This window comes from Sinocyclocheilus anshuiensis, unplaced genomic scaffold (assembly GCF_001515605.1).
Source record: "Sinocyclocheilus anshuiensis isolate Anshui unplaced genomic scaffold, SAMN03320099.WGS_v1.1 scaffold1455, whole genome shotgun sequence".
In the NCBI taxonomy this organism is placed as follows: domain Eukaryota; kingdom Metazoa; phylum Chordata; class Actinopteri; order Cypriniformes; family Cyprinidae; genus Sinocyclocheilus; species Sinocyclocheilus anshuiensis.
Genome location: NW_015541012.1, coordinates 1,452,910 through 1,473,098, shown reverse-complemented (window position 1 = coordinate 1,473,098; position 20,189 = coordinate 1,452,910). Strand labels below are relative to the sequence as shown.

General features: G+C 37.5%; 1 protein-coding gene across 1 annotated transcript in view; it reads left to right on the top strand.

The window, feature by feature from the left end:
* The window catches only part of grik4 (glutamate receptor, ionotropic, kainate 4), a 178,974-nt gene that overhangs the window by 49,199 nt on the left and 109,586 nt on the right, over window positions 1–20,189 (top strand). Inside the window, exons 3-4 of the mRNA XM_016488825.1 lie at window positions 2,963–3,060; window positions 19,770–19,935. Coding sequence (XP_016344311.1) covers window positions 2,963–3,060; window positions 19,770–19,935 — 264 coding nt within the window. The remainder of the gene's footprint in view (window positions 1–2,962; window positions 3,061–19,769; window positions 19,936–20,189) is intronic.

The following is a 20,189-nucleotide window of genomic DNA, read 5'->3' as shown; positions in this document are numbered from 1 at the left end:
CATGTTGAGAAGAAAATATACACTACACTCTGAAAAATTAAGATTCTTTATTGCCATCTGTAATTTCATGAAAAACCGTTAACGACCTTTCTAATGCACAAAATGTTCTTTATAGTAGAAAAATGTTTTAAATTATTATTAAAATGCTCTTCATACTAAGAGAAAATGGTTCTTTTAAGAACTGTTCAGTAAAAGGTTCTTTGAAAACCCAAAATGGTTATTTTCTTGCATTACTGCAAAAAACTCTTTTGGAAGCTTTATTTCTGAGAGTGTATATCAAGAGTCATTATCTGTAGTAATAATGTTGATGCCAATAAATCATGAGATTAATTGTGATTAATTACTTTAACAAGTTGAAAGCCCTGTTTAGAAGAATAACAACAAGGCTGACATGAATCCATGAGGCTACACTTGATTTCCAACTGAGAGCAGTTGACCTGCGAAATGAACGCTTGTGTATTCACTGTAGCAGTGTGTGTAGTGATCCTAAAAATGCAGCTCATCACCCTTCAGGGCAGCGCAGAGATGTGCTTGCAATGTATTATAGGAACACAAGTAACAGAGGCTTCCACAGGTGTCTGCATTTGCATTTTTCACTATGAGATTATGAGTTAAAAAAATTAAATAATGAAAAAAAAACTGCATTTATTGGTGCTTTGTAATTGCATAATTTCTGTCAGGACCACTATCGTCAAAGATGATTGACAATTAGTGCTTAGATAGGTGTCATATTCCCTTAGGTAGATGGGGATCAGCTGAAGGTCAGCTGATGCGAGCTTGACTAACGTGACCTGCCAGAACTAACGCTACGCTAGATTTCCCCTTCCTTTGTTCCCAGCATGCCTTGCTTAAGTGCTCAGAGCACCAGTATGTGGCCCACACCATCATAATTAAAAAAGAGAGGGATTAAAAAAAATGACTTGATGTGTGGCCAAGTATGGTGTCCCATACTCGGAATACACACAGTAGTGAACACACACACACACACACACACACACCGTGAACACACACCCGGAGCAGTGGGCATCTTTTTTTTAGCTGTGGCACCAGGGAAGCAGTTGGGGGATTGGTGCCTTGCTCAAGGCGCCTCAGTCGTGGTATTGAGGGTGGAAGAGAGTGCTGGTCATTCACTACCACCACCAACAATTCCTGCCAGTACTGAGACTCGAACCCGCAACCTCCGACTCTCTAACCATTAGGCCTCAACTGCCCCCCAGATTATAAATGATTAGAAATAACACTTCAGACCGATGCCCCGCTTGTGTGCTAGAGAGTGAGAAACAAATCTACCTCTCACTCCTCCTGCTCCTAATCACAAATATAATTTCAGGACACACTTCACTCAAAGGTCAGTTAATAATAAAATGTAATTTTGTGTGAGAGACTGAAAAAGAGCAGATTAATAACAGCGCTAAGCTTCTGATAGGCTAGATTGTGATTATAGTGAGCTCTTTAAAACCTGTTCTTGAATAAAATGGAATTATTTGGGTTTTGCTAGTAATTTTAGAACAGATTGAGTGGACACCAAGAGATCAGGTTTTGGCTGATAAGCATGGACCATTAGCCTCTGATGGTAGATTCAGTAACTGCACCATCTGGACCCAAAAATCATATTTCTCTATTGAAAGTTGTTACAAAGTAGGCATTTGTTCTAATGGAATACATCTGTTTGCAAGCAACATGTAAATATTTTAAATACAGCATTGTATTATAGTAGATGAGTCCCCAATTTATTTACTTACTACTAAAATTGTCAATATTATGGTGTTGATTATTATTATTATTATTTATTGTGATAATTATTATTAATTGTTATTATTATTTTAATAATGATTATTTATTTTATTAATTATTTTTAATAATAATAATAAAAATAATAATAACAATTGCTTATATTTCGATGGTGATTATTTTATTATTAATAATTGTTCATGTTAGTTATTAATGAATGATTTATTTTTATTCTGTTGCTGTTATAATAATTATTCTGTTGTTGTTGTTGTTGTTATAATAATAATAATAATACTTATTTTTATTATTATTATTATTATTACTACTACTAACTACTAATTGTTAATGCTTTTTGCTTTGTCTGGGTATTATAGACTTCCATGGCAGATACAGTATCCTTGACAGTAACTGATTACATGTAAAATGGATTACGTAATCAGATTCCAAAAATTAAGTACTTGAAATTAGATTATATTACATTTTAAAATACTTGTAATCAGACTACAGTTACTTTTTATTGATTACATGATTGCATATTATTCACACAATTATTAATCACAATTTATTGATTCTCTCTAATTCTTCTTTTTCCATCTTTAAAATTTTCCTAAACATTACACATTAAACAAATTCGCATTATTTACATGTAGTGCAGGAATTCCCAAACTTTTTTTGTCAGATGAGTCTCTTTCAGCTAATATATTTTCCTGAAGAACTCCCTGAGATTTTAAGATAATAAATTAATAATTAAGTAACACATTTGCTTGTTCAAGGTTCTTTGACATTGGTTAGTGGTCACATGGCATGCAGGTAAACAAACTAAATATTTAATCTTTTTTAGTAAGTCTTTAATTTTTTATGATTTAATTAATTATTAGCATTTCATTAAACTTGCAAACCCCCTGCAATTTGTTTACGAACCCCAGTTTGGGAAACCTTGACCTAATGTTTAATGCACTTCATGTCATTAATAACAACGAATGGAATATATTTCTTTCTATTTGTATCAATATGGTACAAGGTTGATCAATGCGATTAAACGAGTTATAATTATATGTAATTGTCATGTAATTTGGAATCAGTTACGGATTACATTTAGTAAGTAACCTACCTAGCACTGATCCTTGAATGAAAATAAGACAGCAGCACTCTTGGCAGGGTTACATCTTGCTTTCCTTCTGCTCTCTGTCTGTAATAAATGACAGTTGGTCTTTCCCTTAACTATTGACAGTGTGCCAGATCATGTCCAAGGGGGTTGTGGCGGTCCTGGGCCCCTCTGCCAGCCCGGCATCCAACTCCATCATCAGTAATATCTGCGGTGAGAAAGAGGTGAGTGCTGGAATTGGCTCTCTTTTATCATCAGCGCAACATACCAAAGCCCAGAACATATTACCAAGTAATCATTCATATCATTACTGTAATGACCGGTGTGGTCGGTGACACGCTCTAAAAATGACCCCTAATCACAGCAGATGAACACGACAACCAAATGACCAGTGTTAAGCCGTGACTACAATGTTTAGCTCTAATTAATAAATACATAAATGATTATTGACACAACATGCTCAGTAATCCCACTGTTCTGAAGCCAAACTTTCCTATAAGCATTTGTTCTGCCGCCGGCAAACATGAAGACACATGCGAACAGACTAAGTAAATTACTAAGGGAAGAATTAAATAACGTGGATTAACAGAGAATTTATATTGATTAATTGTCACCATGATGCAGGCTGAATTGTTTGGAGCAGTTTCTCGCTCCGTCAGAGAGTAAAGGCGAACTTCCGAACACAGAGAACAAAAAGATAGCTGGATGAAGTGAAATATTTACCTCAATCACTTGAAACCAACTGCCGGTTCATCCTATCTTAATTCCATAGGTATATGCTGTAATGTATTTCAATGGATTTATAACTGACATATAATGTCGTCACAAGCTGAGTCGCCAATTCTAAACAGTCTAGTGCAGATGTGAGATTATATGTGGATTTTCTTCCAAAGCAGCAGTCAGAGGAATATATTACTATCACACAGGTAATGAATAATGCAGCTTGAAACAAGTTTACTGTGCATACTCGACTGACTAAGCATCACTCCTTAATGTCTTCATAATTCATAATCAGTGGCAACTTGCCTTCCAAAGTGAGCAACAAGCATAAATATTCATAGTCACATCTTATAAATGACTGCTTAGGTCATAGATGAGGCCTTGTGTAATGAAAGGCCTGCCAAAGTGAGCAACAAGCATAAATATTCATAGTCACATCTTATAAATGACTGCTTAGGTCATAGATGAGGCCTTGCGTAATGAAAGTTTAAACGTTTACATAAGCTATAATACACCTCGATGAATATTTATAATGCTGACATTTTATTTGTTTTTCAGGAGCTGTTATTTGTCTTTGCAGTAGGTCAGGGTTTGGTTAGCGCTACCGTTGTTAGCTGCTTTGGGATGATGAAATGGGGGGTCAGATGGTCTCTGTCCTCTGTCTATGAGGAAAGGTCATTGTGCTCCTGTTATTGTATTTTAAAAAATCGTTTGTCTATCTCTAATGGTCTAACGAAGTGTTACTCATTGCGCTGCTCGCCAAGCTTTACTTTGTGGCTCGCATGGCAGTAAATAATACGATGATATGATCATGCAGTCAATACAGATATTTCATAAAAACATTAAAAACAAGGCTATAGCATAACCCATTAAAAAAACTCACACCATGTCTACACTGTACACGAGTGTCATGATCCGACAAAAGACAATAGAACCCAGTGATGTTGTCTACACTGGATGCGGCGCGTCACCATGCGACACGATCCCCATCAGTAAACTGATGCCTCGTTCTATTTATGACGAACTGTACTGACACTACATTCAAATGATTTGCAACTGTCAGACTTTTAGCGCAGCAGGGAGCGGCACGACAACTGTTGCGTCCAGTGTAGACACGGTCAGACAGTGTCTGCTCTATTACAAATAATTTATATATTTTAAAAAAAAATACCTAAAACAGCGGCATTACAAGATGGAAATATAGACTAGAAAAGATATTTACACTTGCTCTGTCCTACGTCCATGACACTGACTCACTGCGGAGTTGCCAGTTTTAATCTTAACAGCTCTTAACGCCGAATGTGCACTTGGATGGTTAGATACATGATGGGCTAGTGTAAAAAAATAAAATAACTTAAGGTCTTTCCAGCATTAAGGTAATCCTGCTTTTTTGCTTGTCTTTTTTGCTTGTCTCAGTTACAAATTTGACTGGTAAATGATAAAGAATGATAGCCCCTTTTGTATTGCATTGCATTGCATATGACAGATTGATAAAAAGACATGCTATTTATGACTGGATGTAACTTTTGATACTTCGCGGTAAAAGTGGCTCTCCGATTGACTTTGCCCTATCAGTGCGGCTCCCATGAAAAAAATAGTGAAGACCACTGGTCTAAAGGGAGGAGGGGTAATTGTGTTTATAGCGCTGTATGTGTCTCTCTCTGTGTGTGTGTGTGTGTGTGTGTGTGTGTGACAGAGAGAGGAAGGAGTCTAGCAAGAAGCCTCTGATTTTTCAAGATGTTTTTGAAGGGATTATTTCATACTTGAGTGTAACCAGGCTTATCGGGTCTCTGTGACCAATATGTTAAAGTATGGAATAAAAATTAAACCTGCTGCAACTGTTTTGCACAATTCGGCAAGAACCCTGGATCAATCAAAATATCCACCCCCAAAGTCAGAAAGTTTATTTTAAGAATATAAAGATTATTATTAAGATTAAATGATCAATACCTTAATGCATATAGATTTTTTTAAATACTCTGGTTTGACATATATTTTCATTCTCTTTCTTTTTTTTTCTTTTTTTTTTCAAAAATAGTTTGAGGTGAACCTAATAGTTGATAGACCTACCATAATTCACTGGTTTTATTTTAACTAAATCATGGTAAAAATGACAGTAATACAATGATATTTTATATAAAATACAAGAAAATAAATAAAAACAAAAGAGATTGTTATTATTATTGGATTTGAATAAATTTTTCTTATTGCATTTTTATTTATAAATTTAATTGTTAAATATTATAAAAATGTTATTTCGTAGTTTGACATAAAATAGATTTCTTTTTTTCTGTAAGCAATATATAACTTATTCCTTTAATTTTATTTTGATGCAGAATATGACTGAGATATGTTTTTGACAGGATTTATGAGGTTTCATTGTACAATTTAATTTACTTCTGTTTGCGTACAAATGCAGAACATATTAATTTCCCTCAGTGTGTGTGCATTCTGCTTGTGTGTATGGGTGTGTTTGCACTAGTTAGATTGCAGGCATGTTTGTAATATGTGGGAGGCCTACATCGTTCAGATCATTCGTATTTCTGTACACAGCTGTTCTGAGACTGACAGTTCGGCCTGAAGATAGAAGTAAGTACAAGATGTACCTGTACTCGTTTTATTATCACGGGTGCTCAAGATGCTCCTTCACTTATGCAATGCAATGATGGAGTTTCCCATCTGGCCTAGGAAGAAAAGACAAATCTGCTGTGAGTGTCTAGAGTGTGGCTTTTGACTTCTCTCATTATTACTGATAAATGTACGCTCACAGCATGCTGTCACTTTCCCTTCTCACACAACTTATTTTATACTACATGGAGTGACAGGACTTGTAAAAATAAAATGTAAACAGTCTAAGTGATTTTGCTTCTTGTAAGTCAAGTACAGGAACCTTTTTGGCAAAGTTGTTGTTGACAGTAGTTTATATGTTTTCTCAGGGACCTTGGGGTTCAGCTAGCATATTGCATTGTAATTCAAGTCAGTCACTAGAGAAAAATATATACTTGTAGGACAAAAAAAAGGTGAGCGGAAAAGAGGTTTTCCTCTAATTTCTTATAAATATGAATGGTGTGTTTGTAGTACAGAAAGGGTGGCAGATGAGAGAGGCAGGAGCCTTTGAAAGCTTCAGGAGCCATTACAGTAGAGCAGCATGGCTGCGCTTAAGGCTGAGGCCTTTGAACCTGAATGACACACGGGTTCAGGAGAGGAGAGAGATGTGGGAACTAGGTGAGGGAGAAAAACCAGGCCAGAAACCCAAGAGCACAAAAGACAGAACTTCCTGTGGAGCGTGAGACCTCTGCTGAATACATGAATATGAAAAATTTGTATTCATGTGTTGATATTCAAATCACGGTTTTGCTCCTTAGGGGCACTCTATGCCACAGCGGTGATGCTGATTTTTATTCATCATTATTTTTGTAGAATTTTTGTACATTTTCATAAATAAGTGTGTTGTGCATTTGCTTTTGCATCTGTTGAATGTGAGAAACAGTGGGGCTGGAAGTGTGATACCATGTTGAATATCTACGATTTAAAATCTAATTTAAACCTTGAAATAAACAAAGGTTTAATATTTGGACAGATTTAAAACAAGAATGTTGTGTTATGTGATGAAACATAAAGGAATGTTTTTGCAAATTAAATGTTTCGTTACAAATATTACAAATTATTTGAATTTTTAGAAATTTAAATCAAACTTAATGCTGGGTCATTATAGTTAACTGAAACAAACTAAAATTTAAAATGCTACTTGAAATTTATTTCAGCTACTTGCAAAGGCAACATTTCTCTTTTTAATTTAGTTTAACTTGCTGTAATAAAAATGTATAAAAACTATATAGACAAAAAATACTAAAAATGACAAAAACAAAAAAAACTTGTAAACAGAAAATATACAAATAAAAACTGATTCAAAATATGAATAAAAACTGTAATAGTATCTCAGTGTTACTAAAATAACACTAACGTTGTTATGCAAAGCGTTTTTGTATTTTTGCCAATTTATAAGAAATATTATGTTACTTAAAGGGTTACTCCACCCCAAAATGAAAATTTTGTCATTAATCACTTACCCCCATGTCGTTCCAAACCCGTAAAAAAAGCTCAGTTCGTCTTCGGAACACAATTTAAGATATTTTGGATGAAAACCGGGAGGCATGTGACTGCAGCGTACGCTCTTCTGTGTCAGCTGCGCTGCACGGATGCGCTGTTTTCATTCAAATCAAAGTGTAAATACACGTAGAAAACATATCCTGTGTCGCGGCTGACACAGAACAGCGTACGCTGCTTGCGTTCATCGGATATTCTCCAAAATGGCGCTACGGTAATGCGGAGAGACACAGAGGTGACAAATTGTTGAATAAAGTCGTTATTTTTGTTTTCTTCGCGTACAAAAAGTATTCTCATCGCTTCATAACGTTACGGTTGAACCACTGATGGCAGATGGACTATTCTGACGATGCTTTTCATACTTTTCTGGACCTTGACAGTGCAATTTACTAAGCAGTCAATGGGACAGTCACAAGCCTCCAGGTTTTCATCCAAAATATCTTAAATTGTGTTCCGAAGACGAGCGAAGTGACCAGTGATTAATGACAACATTTTCATTTTGGGGTGGAGTATCCCTTTAAAAGAATGTTTTGTATTTTTACAAATTTAAATCAAACATGGTTGCTTAACAGAATTTTTGTGTATTTCTGTAAATTTAAAACAAGTGTTGTTACTTAAAAATGTTTTTGTATTTTTGCCAATGTTGGTATTTAAAAGAATGTTTTGTATTTTTTTACAAATTTAATCAAATGTTGCTACCTAACAGAGTGTTTTTGTATTTTTTACCAGTTCAAAACAAATGTCATATTACATTACTTGCATAACAAAACATTTTTGCATTTGGACTTTTTTTTATATTCTGCTAATATAGTTTGTAATGGATAAATAAAGTTTGGTAACATTTTAGTTTAGTGACCAATTCTATTAAAGGGGTCATATGATCCGATTTCATGTTTTCCTTTGTCTTTGGAGTGTTAAAGTTGTTCGTGCATACAGAAGATCCGTAAAGTCGCAAAGATTAAAGTCTCAAACCCAAAGAGATATTCTTTATAAAAGTGAACGCTCAGCCACGCCTTCCTAAAACGCCTCGTTCAAACATGCCCCCACATAACTACGTCACTGTGTGGGAAGATTTGCACAACACCGCCCAAATGTATACGCAAAGAAAGAAGGCTTAACTTTTATTCTCGCTGTAGTATTTTTGCCGCCGCCGCCATGTTTCGCAGCCACAACTACTTTGTTTGGCCTTCCAAAAGAGTTCACAACCAGAAATCAATGGTTAAGTTTTATTTACAACACTGTTCCAGAACAGAACAACCCAAATATTCAAGTGTGTGCAGCGCATTTTACGGAGGACTGTTTACTGAACCTGGTAAGGGGCGTAACATTTCCGTCACACGCTTGAGGTATTCAGCCAATCACAATGCACTGGATAGCTGGCCAATCAGAGCACACCGCGCTTTTCAGAACGATGAGCTTTCTAAAAATCGCTTAAACACATTGCATTACACCAAATACACAAAATAATGTTATTTTTAGCAACGTCATATGACCCCTTTAACTACTTGCTTGTTAAGGCCAATTTACACTGCACAGACAAACGCCAACAAACACCAGCAACCAAGTTGGATTTAAAATTTTATGAAAAATAACTGTCATGTTCACACTGCCCCAACAGACACCGACAAACTTCGAGTCAGAGAGAGTCAAGTAAGTCTGACTGGGGGGAAAAATGGATGATCCTGAAACCACAATCAAAATGTTACTGTTATTAATTTTCTTGTGTGTCATTCTTCACCTAAATACGGCAAATAAAATGAAAGAGGCTGTGGGTGAAGCCATGGTTGCTGCTACGGGGAAGACGGGTAGCCAACTTGAATTTATGTAGAGAACTGCAGTGGGAAAATTTACAAAGCTTTCAAAATTTTGCTCAGGTTGTCCCTAATCAGTTTTGGTTTGTTCAGAAACCTGCCATTTTTAGGATAACTTGCTAAGCACGCCCAGCATCGTCATGGCAACGGTTTGTGGCCAGGTCAGATTACGTCACTGCTCAGACATTCCACGACCCAACAAACGCTGATTGAACATGTTCAGTAGGGTTAAAATAAACCCGGACCAACGGCAACAGACGCCGACAGGGATAGCACACTGATCCAACAAACACAGACAGACTTATCTGTTGGTGTTTGTCTGTGAAGTGTGAATTGGCCTTTAGCATGCATATTACTAGCATATTGGCTGTTTATTAGTACTTATAAAGCACTTATAAATGCCTTATTCTGCATGACCATATTTTAGATCTCTTAATCCTACCCCACACCTAAATTTAACAACTACCTTACTATTAATAAGCAGCAAATTAGGAGTTTATTAAGGCAAAGTGATAGTTAATACTTAGTTAATTGTGAGAATTGGTCCCCAAACTAAAGTTGCTAAAAGTTATATCAAAATTAGAAAAATTTGCAAAATAGAAGCATATTCACTTGTGGTTTCAGACTTTTGGCCACCACTGTTTACTCAAATTATTGTGAGTGGTCATCTCAGTCTCAGGTTATCACTAATTACATATTAAATTAGGATTTCTCCACTTGGTCAAGCATGAATAATGAAGTATAAGCAGCGGCCCACAACAGGGAGACACAGAGGAGTGCTGGTGTGAGTTTAAGCCAGCAGACTCAACCTGGAAGCTCTGTTTATTTGTAACTGGGTGTCTTTTTTTTGGCATGCTATTTCAGGCCAGACTTTGTTCAAGGCTTGCCAGCATATGAGAGTGGACCTAGCATGCTGTGTTTGATCCTGAATGCTGTAATTTTGCTAGCTATCAAAGCTTCAGCTCAGCAGGAGTCTTCATTTACAGCAGTCACTCTGCAAGAGCTGTTTTTCATCGTTCGTCCATTCGTCCGTCCCTTCCCTCTCTCTCCATTTCTCTATCCACATACACATACTGGATCTTCCCATACTTCTTGTGTAGCATTTTTGGAGAAGCGCCAGTGATGTGATTTGTGTACCATATTGCAAGTTACTTGAGTAAGTAAGCATCTGTTGAGAACATAAATGAATGTAAATGTAAAACAACCGAATCTGTCCTCGCTTCAGGTTGGTTGTGGTTGCTTTCAGATGAATCCGTCAGAAGAGGGGTGAGAGGTCAGTCGTGGTGATTAAGCTATGAAAACTTTACTGGACCATATAAGACGGCGAGGCTCTTAATGGCAGAACACTTCAGACCTCATTCCCCACTCCTAAATTTAACAACTACCTTACTATTAATAAGCAGCAAATTAGGAGTTTATTAAGGCAAAGTGATAGTTAATACTTAGTTAATTGTGAGAATTGGTCCCCAAACTAAAGTTGCTAAAAGTTATATCAAAATTAGAAAAATTTGCAAAATAGAAGCATATTCACTTGTGGTTTCAGACTTTTGGCCACCACTGTTTACTCAAATTATTGTGAGTGGTCATCTCAGTCTCAGGTTATCACTAATTACATATTAAATTAGGATTTCTCCACTTGGTCAAGCATGAATAATGAAGTATAAGCAGCGGCCCACAACAGGGAGACACAGAGGAGTGCTGGTGTGAGTTTAAGCCAGCAGACTCAACCTGGAAGCTCTGTTTATTTGTAACTGGGTGTCTTTTTTTTGGCATGCTATTTCAGGCCAGACTTTGTTCAAGGCTTGCCAGCATATGAGAGTGGACCTAGCATGCTGTGTTTGATCCTGAATGCTGTAATTTTGCTAGCTATCAAAGCTTCAGCTCAGCAGGAGTCTTCATTTACAGCAGTCACTCTGCAAGAGCTGTTTTTCATCGTTCGTCCATTCGTCCGTCCCTTCCCTCTCTCTCCATTTCTCTATCCACATACACATACTGGATCTTCCCATACTTCTTGTGTAGCATTTTTGGAGAAGCGCCAGTGATGTGATTTGTGTACCATATTGCAAGTTACTTGAGTAAGTAAGCATCTGTTGAGAACATAAATGAATGTAAATGTAAAACAACCGAATCTGTCCTCGCTTCAGGTTGGTTGTGGTTGCTTTCAGATGAATCCGTCAGAAGAGGGGTGAGAGGTCAGTCGTGGTGATTAAGCTATGAAAACTTTACTGGACCATATAAGACGGCGAGGCTCTTAATGGCAGAACACTTCAGACCTCATTGGCTTAAATTATGTATAACTACAGCACTGCTGATCCCTCAGTGTTAAGTGCAATAAGGGCTAATGTTGTGTTCTATAGACACATGAGCACTGACAGGAGAACAGGCGATATGTTTGACAGAGCACTCCAGATTTGCTGTCAAATATCCCACTTTCCATCAAAATGGTGCTTGTTCTTGTAGCTGTTCTCGGGAATCTGTGAACCTTGATTCTGTGAGTTTGATGCAAAGGTCAAGTAAAAATAACTAAAACAAATCAAATCGAACAAAATTAGATCAATTGAAACAAAGTGGCACTATAAAACGCATATCGGAGAAGTGTACATCAATATTATCACTTCACAGGAAGTAAAGAGGGAAATTTACTTGCCAGTCATTGTGCACAACCTGAGTACTTGAATTATGGCTAAAATTAATGTGGTGAAAAAGATTTAAGCCTCCGGCATTTTTATTTCGTTTAATTAATGTCAAGTGTGGTTTCTACACAGATGTTTATGGGCATAAAACGCATAAGATGTGATTGTTACAACATATTTATCAAGCCCATGGGTCACATAACAGTTAAGTAGACTTTTAATATAACCAAATAATGTTTATTTTCATATTAAAAATATGAGGTTTTTAGAAAGGCAAGTTTTGTTTTTTAAATATGCAATAATATATTTTTATATGAATGCACAAAAGTATATTTGTGAAAATATGGTCATTTATGTTATATTTATACATTTCACATGTATTTACATATAATTCACATTACTGTATGTCATAATTCTTGAAATCCCTAATTTGTGTGGTTTTCTTCTATTGAGATTCCCTGCTTAGCATGTAGGGAGTCGTGCACACTGCACAGGGACCTTGTGAATCGGAGCAAAGCTTGTGTGAAATTGAAAGGAACTGTCTTCATACATTCACTAAAAATGACTTGGTAACACTTTACAATGTGCAAGGTTTTATTTGTTAATATTAGTTAACTACACTAGTTAACATTAACTACCAATGAACAATATTTCTACAGCATTTATTAATCATAAAAGGATAGTTCATCCAAAACTTAAAATTAATTTACTCACTCTCAAGTTGTGTGAGTCTCTTCTGTTGAACACAAAAGAAGATATTTTAGAGGATGTTGGTAACCAAACAGTTGACGGTAGCCATTGATATCCATAGTATGAAAAAAAAAAGGAAGACAATGGCTACCGTCAACTGTTTGGTTACTAACATTCTTCAAAATATGCAGTTTGTGTGTGTGTGTGTGTGTGTGTGTGTGTGTGTGACACAGAAGAAATAAACTTGAAACAAGTAGAGAGTGAGTAAATGATGGCAATTTTCATTTTGGGATGAACTATCCCATTAATTCATTTCTACATTTACTAATGTAATTTTATTAACTAACATTAACAAGGGTTAATAAATGCTGTAAAAGTACTGTATATTGCTCGTAGTTAGTTCATATTAACTAATGTATTAATTAATGTTAATAATGTAAGTGTTACTGTTGACCTTAATACCAGTATATCAAAAATAACTGAAAGTGTTAGTTATAAAAAGTCTAGCCTCATTTTATCACCACTTGGTTTGATATTTTATGCAATGCAATGACATTTAGACATTGTACTGTATATATTTGTAAAAAAAGACATTGCATTGGATATTTTTACTGTGTAACGTTGTTGATTATCTCTAGTTTTGTCTTCTTTTGAGTTGCACATCTTTACTCGGTGTGGACCTTATAAAGCCCCCAGCTCATAACCAGCTGTAGAATCTCACAAGAAGGTTCCAGATTGGCACCAGCCACATGTCGGTGGAAAAGGGCTAAAAAGTCCCTCCGGTACTGTCACGAAGGGGGAGGACGTGACATTTTCAGTAGATAAGGCCTTGTTGTGAAAGTGGATGATTGTGTCACGGTATGCCTGTACCGTTCTGCTTTCGTCGTGCAAACAAAACACAGGTGCTGCGTCCTCATTCGCCTGATGATAATTAGGGTAGCACAGCTGTCGGCGGCACCTCTGCTCACCCCTCTTTTGCTGTGCAATTGATCTGTCACGCCGAGGGACACCCACGCAACTGAATTTACACCAACGAGAATGAGTTCTCTTTATTCCTCACTAAATGGATGTGCGCAGTGGCGCTATGCCACTCAAGACCCCTCCTGGCTTGTGAGAGCCCTTTCAAATTCAATTCATCCTTTTGTTTCTAATATGATGGATGTGCAAAAGACAGGAAGGACCAGTTTTCCATTGTCTCTTTGTTCTGTGGTCATCCATGGTGCAGTGCTGTCTTTTTGTGGAGGTGCGAATGGATCAGGTTTTTACGCCCCGGCTGAGCCCATCGGCACCGCAGAGTGGAATTATTCATGGGCTTCATTAACTCTGCAAACAAATCCATGGGCAGGCATGAGTGCGCTCTTAACAAGTCATGGGTTTTGTTGTGGGTTATTACAGCACATTTCCCTGCTAAATATTTAAGTGTTCACAATGTGCTCTAATTTCTGGAAGCCTGTTTCTGCCTCAGATTAAAAAAGTAAAAAGGTAATTGTGACTAGAATCTCACAACTGTGAATTACGTATTTCAGCATTGCACTTTTTCAGTGTAATTGTGATTTCTTTCAATTGCAAATTAATTTCTTTTGTAATTGTGATTCTTTTTTTATGCGTTAATTGCGACTTTGAATTTAACGTGATTTTATATCTCTAAATTGCAAATGTATTTCTCTCACACTTCCACTTTCTAATAATTTTTTTTATATCACATTTGTAACTTTTTTCTCACAATTGTGACTTTATATCTCACAGTTGTGAATTTCTCATAATAGTTTCTTTATCACATTTTCAACTCTCTCATAATTGCGACTTTATATCTCACAATTGTGACTTTATCTCTCTCAGTTTAAATTTCTCATAATTTTTATACCCCACTTGTGACTTTTTATTTCACAGTTGCATTATTGTTTCTTTATTACCACAGCCATATCACCCTGCAGCCAAGACTGGTTGCCCACTGAAGCTAAGCAGGGTTGAGCCTGGTCAGTACCTGGATGGGAGACCTCTTGGGAAAACTAGGTTGCTGTTGGAAGAGGTGTTAGTGAGGAAAGCAGTGGGTGCTCACCCTGTGTCTGTGTCCACCCAAGTCTGTGTGGGTCCTAATACCCCAGTATAGTGATGGGGACACTATACTGTCAAAAAGTACCATCTTTCGGATGAGACATTAAACCGAAGTCCTGACTCTCTGTGGTCTTTAAAAATTCCATGGCATTTCTCGTAAAGAGTAGGGGTGTATCCCCGGAGTCCTGGCCAAATTGCCGCCACTGGCCCTTGTCAATCATGGCTTCCTAATAATCCCCATCCACTTGATTGGCTCTATGACTCTCTCTCCTCTCCACCTATAGCTGGTGTGTGGTGAGCGCACTGGCGCCATTGTACTGTGGCTGCCGTCGCATCATCCAGGTGGATGCTGCACACTGGTGATGGTTGAGGAGAGACCCCCCCAACATGATTGTAAAGCGCTTTGGATGTACAGCAATACACACTGCCCCCCCCCCCCTCATAATTAGCACTTTATTTAGCACAGTAGCAACTTTTTCTTATAATTGTGACTTTAGAACTTAAATTGCTATTTTATTTCTCATTATTGTGTGAATTCTTCTCATTACTTAGACTTCATAACTCACATTTGTGACTTTATTTCTCACAGTTACGGTTACTTCTCATTTTCAACTTTATCAAAAATTACCTGTTTTATTTTTTTATTTATGGAAACTGGCTTCCATAACTACCCTTGAGTATCAATGGATTGATTTGTTATTGTACATGGAGTGCTACACATTTGTCCACAATGGCCGATTGCATGAGCAGAGACCAAGGGAGGGACACCTGTGGATTCCATCTGTTAGGTGATATTTGAAATTCACCAAAGACTTGTCCAATTCACCTTCATTCATAATGGCTTCACCTTTTCACCTGCACCACCGCTGGTAGTCATGGTGTAGTCTAAAAGGCGGCCCGCAGCTTTAAAACTTTAGAGTCTTTAACAGGATTTCTATGTTCTTCGGAACCAGCAGTGATGCTTGCGAAACGGTGATCATAGAAAGGTTTTTTTTTCTGAGCAGGCTGGTCAATGAGATTGTGGTCAGTGCTCAGCTTTCTCTCAAGGCCTTGGTGGCCTTTTCTTCTTTTTGCTCCTTCCACCAGGGACTCTCAGCGCTCACATAGCCTCCAAAACATGATTACTTCACTTAATGCTTGAGTGTGTGTTTTTCCCCAAGCAGCTGACATCCCATGGTTCATTGCACCACATTAGAGAGGTGTGCGATGTCACAATCATTCACAATACCCTTCCAGCCATTCTGCCATCCCCATATGGCCGATCTCCATGTCTTTGAGTAATGGCGCTGCTTTTTGCCTGCATTTGCCCCCACCACCCTGTGAGGCAACCGAGTATGGCTTTGTCACTCGCTGCTGTTCTTGATCGTGACAACGGACAAATATGGCCAACTTTACAGTACAACAGTATGTCCAGGAACTGATGTAAGATCTCATTATACTTTACCTTGCCATATGGCATGAAATCCCCCAGAGTTCCCTCCTGAGACCGTCCACCCTTATGGATGTGTTTTGTTTCAGGTAGAAAGCAAGATGACCATGCACAGTAAAACCAGGTCTAACTTTAATACTAAATGGTAAAAAAAAAGGTCAAGGTGCGAATTTTAAATGACGCACACTGCAGAGTTTCTTTCAGCACAGCATCACAACAATCTGCACAATTTCATGGTTAAGTGAGAATACCGTACTTGTGCCAAATGACTTCACAAATGGCGCTTTGTGAGAGCCATGCATTTCCCTATGAGGTTTGCATTGATTATTTAAATAAGCCAAGGGACATTTTAAGTAATGTCCATGATGTCACAACAGCTTTTGTTATTCGGAGTTGCATATTTAAGTCTGGCAGTTTCACAGTAATGTCCTTTTCTTATTGTAGTTTAAAACCCTATTAAGATGACTTCGCAAAAAAGAGTGTGCACTTTAAATAAAACATTTTGGCAATGCACATTCAGATAACGATTAACAAAGATCTCAATTTGCTCAAAGAGTGTGTACAAGCATAATAATTCAATCAGCTGAATTGTCGAAACAGTTGCATTATAATTCACAAGATGTATATTACAAAACCATTCAATTGTACTGTTCTACACTACAAATGTCCAAAATGCAGCATCTGTTAAGTGCCTCAATATTCATTTGTAACAGGTCAGCATGTTCCCACTGGTTTAAATGAAATGTTCGGCACATGTACTTATACTGCAGTGTTGCGTGGCTGTTTGCCTGACTTCAGTGAGCTGCTTTTGGCCTGCATCGGGCCCCTCATTAAAAGCCTGTCAGCAGTGCATCTGTAGGCCTAACAGCCACTCTGTCAGCCCGCAGCAGCAGACAGCACATGGACAGACAGATATTACCCTCATACACAACTCTCCCTCTGGCCCACAATTCCTATGTTGCAGCCCAGATTGACTCCACCAGGGCAAAGAATTTCTATTTACGCCCTGGAAATGATGCTGATGCATATGCAGTGTGCTGTAACCACAAGAAAAATGGCTTTCATGCCCCTTTTCTAGTTATGGAAGTTATGCTCCATTTCCTGTTCATACACCATGGATATTTACTATGTATATTTGAGCACGCAATGAGACATTAGATTCTGTCATCTGTTCGAATGCGAGTTTTTTTAAGGGATAGTTCACGCAAAAATGAAAATACTATAATTATTTACTCACCCTCATGGTGTTCCAAAACTGTATGACTTTGTTTCAATGGAAAACAAAAGGTGGATTTTTAAGAATGGGGCTTTCTTCTATGCAGTTACAATGAACAGGGACTATGGCTTTCCAGCTTAAAACGATGCAAAAACACCAGACATTGCTCAACTTTTTCGTTCCAAACCCATAAGGCTTTCATTCATTCAGAAAACAAATGAAGATATATTTAATGAAACCTGAGAGATTTCTGTTCTTTCATTGGTTTTTATTTTTTAGATCAAACTTTGAGACCTCTAAAAGTTCATAAAGCATTTGTACAAGAAAGTTGGTGAACAGAAACTCAACATGCTTGCTTTATGCACAAGAACTAAAGAGGTTTGTTCTTGCACATCAAGCAAGCATGTTTGAGTTTCCTTTTGCCATATTTGATGTGCTGTATGTATGTGCATTTTGTTTATATCAATGTTTATATGTGATTAAAAGCCTAAATTAAATCTGTTCATCATATAAAGCAATCATGTCTTTTCAGATAGCTTGCATTAAACCACTCGATTCATATGGATTTACAATCTGTTTATGAACTTTTTGAAGTTTTGGTTTAATAGACATGAAAAATATATTAATTTGTGTTTCTGAAGTTTGAGTTCCCGAGAGATGTATTGATATCCAATTTGTGAACAAACAAGCAAATGTTTTAAATCAAATCTTCAATTAAACTATTGACCTAATTCAAAACACCAGTCTGAATGATTTATTCATCAGACTGATTCAGTTCTCAGATTCAACTCAAGTGGCTAGTACAGTCTTCCGGATTTCTCCTTTCTCCTTATTTTTTTGGTGAAGTTATCTCTAAAGTTGATATTCCATCTCTCAAGCAAATATTAAATACGTATTTACAATGCTCTTTTAAATAAATGTTCATAATAATGATGAATGGTTCCTCAAAGTTAACCATAACCTCTTTTTTTTTTTCTTAAATACCTCCCACTCTGACTATTAAGACCCTTGACATAACATCTTAAGGTCCGCTGGAGTCAGTCCACGTGTGTTCTGTATAAAATGGCAGCTCATTAAACCTCTGTAAAGTTCATTTCACTACCCAGCATTGTTACCCAGGAGCTCCACTTGAAGCTCCGTTTGAACCATTAATTAGTTCAAGGATTCAAATCTCATGCTGGAAAATCTAGAAAAATTCAAAGGTGCCTTTTCTTTCTCATATAAATGTTGTTTGTCTTTCCTCGCTGAGCTGCATGTCACTCTGTTGAATTACCTCTGAATAACACGAGCTTATGCACACAGGAGGAAGTCCAACTGTAGCAGCTATTTACAACTTAGCACAGGGGCTTTGGACAGATGGGAAATTATCTGGAAGCCAGGGTGGGGAATAGAGAAAAGCATCTTCTCTGAGAAATAGAAAGAACGGTTCTAGGAGGGTCGGAGGCTTGTACATGTCTCTCCACTGCAACAAGCCCATTACCGGCCTCTCTCCAAACCCCCTATCTCTAAGAATCCCAGTTGTCCCCCGAGTGTCGGAGAGCCCACGCGCCCCATCCATCCACACTGGCGGGGACTCCATTACGCCCTGATGGAAAGCGATGGAACACCAATTGGGGATACAGGACCGTGCAAGTACGAAGCATGGTCACAAGGCCTGCCGCAGACAGGCAATCTGCTGTGATGAAGAGGCCCTTTACACAGCCCATTTGCGTCCTTTAGGATCCCCTTCAAGCCCCACTGACCCCAGCACCCACTTTCCCCGAACCCGACATACCCACACATCAGCAAACGTCAAATTAGAAAGCAGCCAATGCTGAGGTCTCCATGGAAAGCAAGACATTTTGCGTTGTGTGCTATTTCTGTTCAAAGATTATTCTAAGATGTCAAAGATCACTGCACATGACCTCTGTCTAAATATCCTTTACACAGAGAGAAATTCTGAGGTTCAGAAAAATCTTTTTATTTCAAAAAGTTTTTATTACATCTAATACAGCTTTTCATAGTTTTCATAGTTAATTTACATGCCTTCAGAGAGGACCTTTTGATATTATTCAAATTCGTTTTATTAGTTTTAGGCGTGAACAAAGTCTAATTAGTCTGATGAGAATGCAGTGATTCTGTTGCACAGCCACTCTTGAGACCCGCATCACAGTGCAGTAAACAAAACGCCCTCCTTGCAATGTTCTTTCATTCAATTTACCTGCGGTAACAGCCTAACAAGAGGGGTCCTGCAGGGCTTAATTTCTCTGTCCTGTTCTGTGTCCCTGTGCAGGTGCCATACGTGAAGGTGGCTCCGGAGGACATACTGAAAGTACAGTTTCCTCGCTTTACCACACTGGACCTCAGGCCAACTAATACAGACATCAGCATGGCTGTAGCTGGACTGCTAACGTTCTTCAACAGCAGCACTTCATGTCTCATATGTGCTCAGGCCGATTGTGAGTATCACATGGATTCTATTGTATTATATTGTGTGTGTGTATATGTATTTATGTGTATATTTATTGATTCTCATGCTCACGAAGGCTGCGTTTATTCAATCAAAAATACAGTCAAAAACCATAAAAGTCTGAAAGATTATTACAATTAACTGTTTTCTATTTTAATATATATATATATACCTGTGTGTATATATATATATATATATATATATATATATACATATATATTAGTGCTTTCAAATGATTAATCG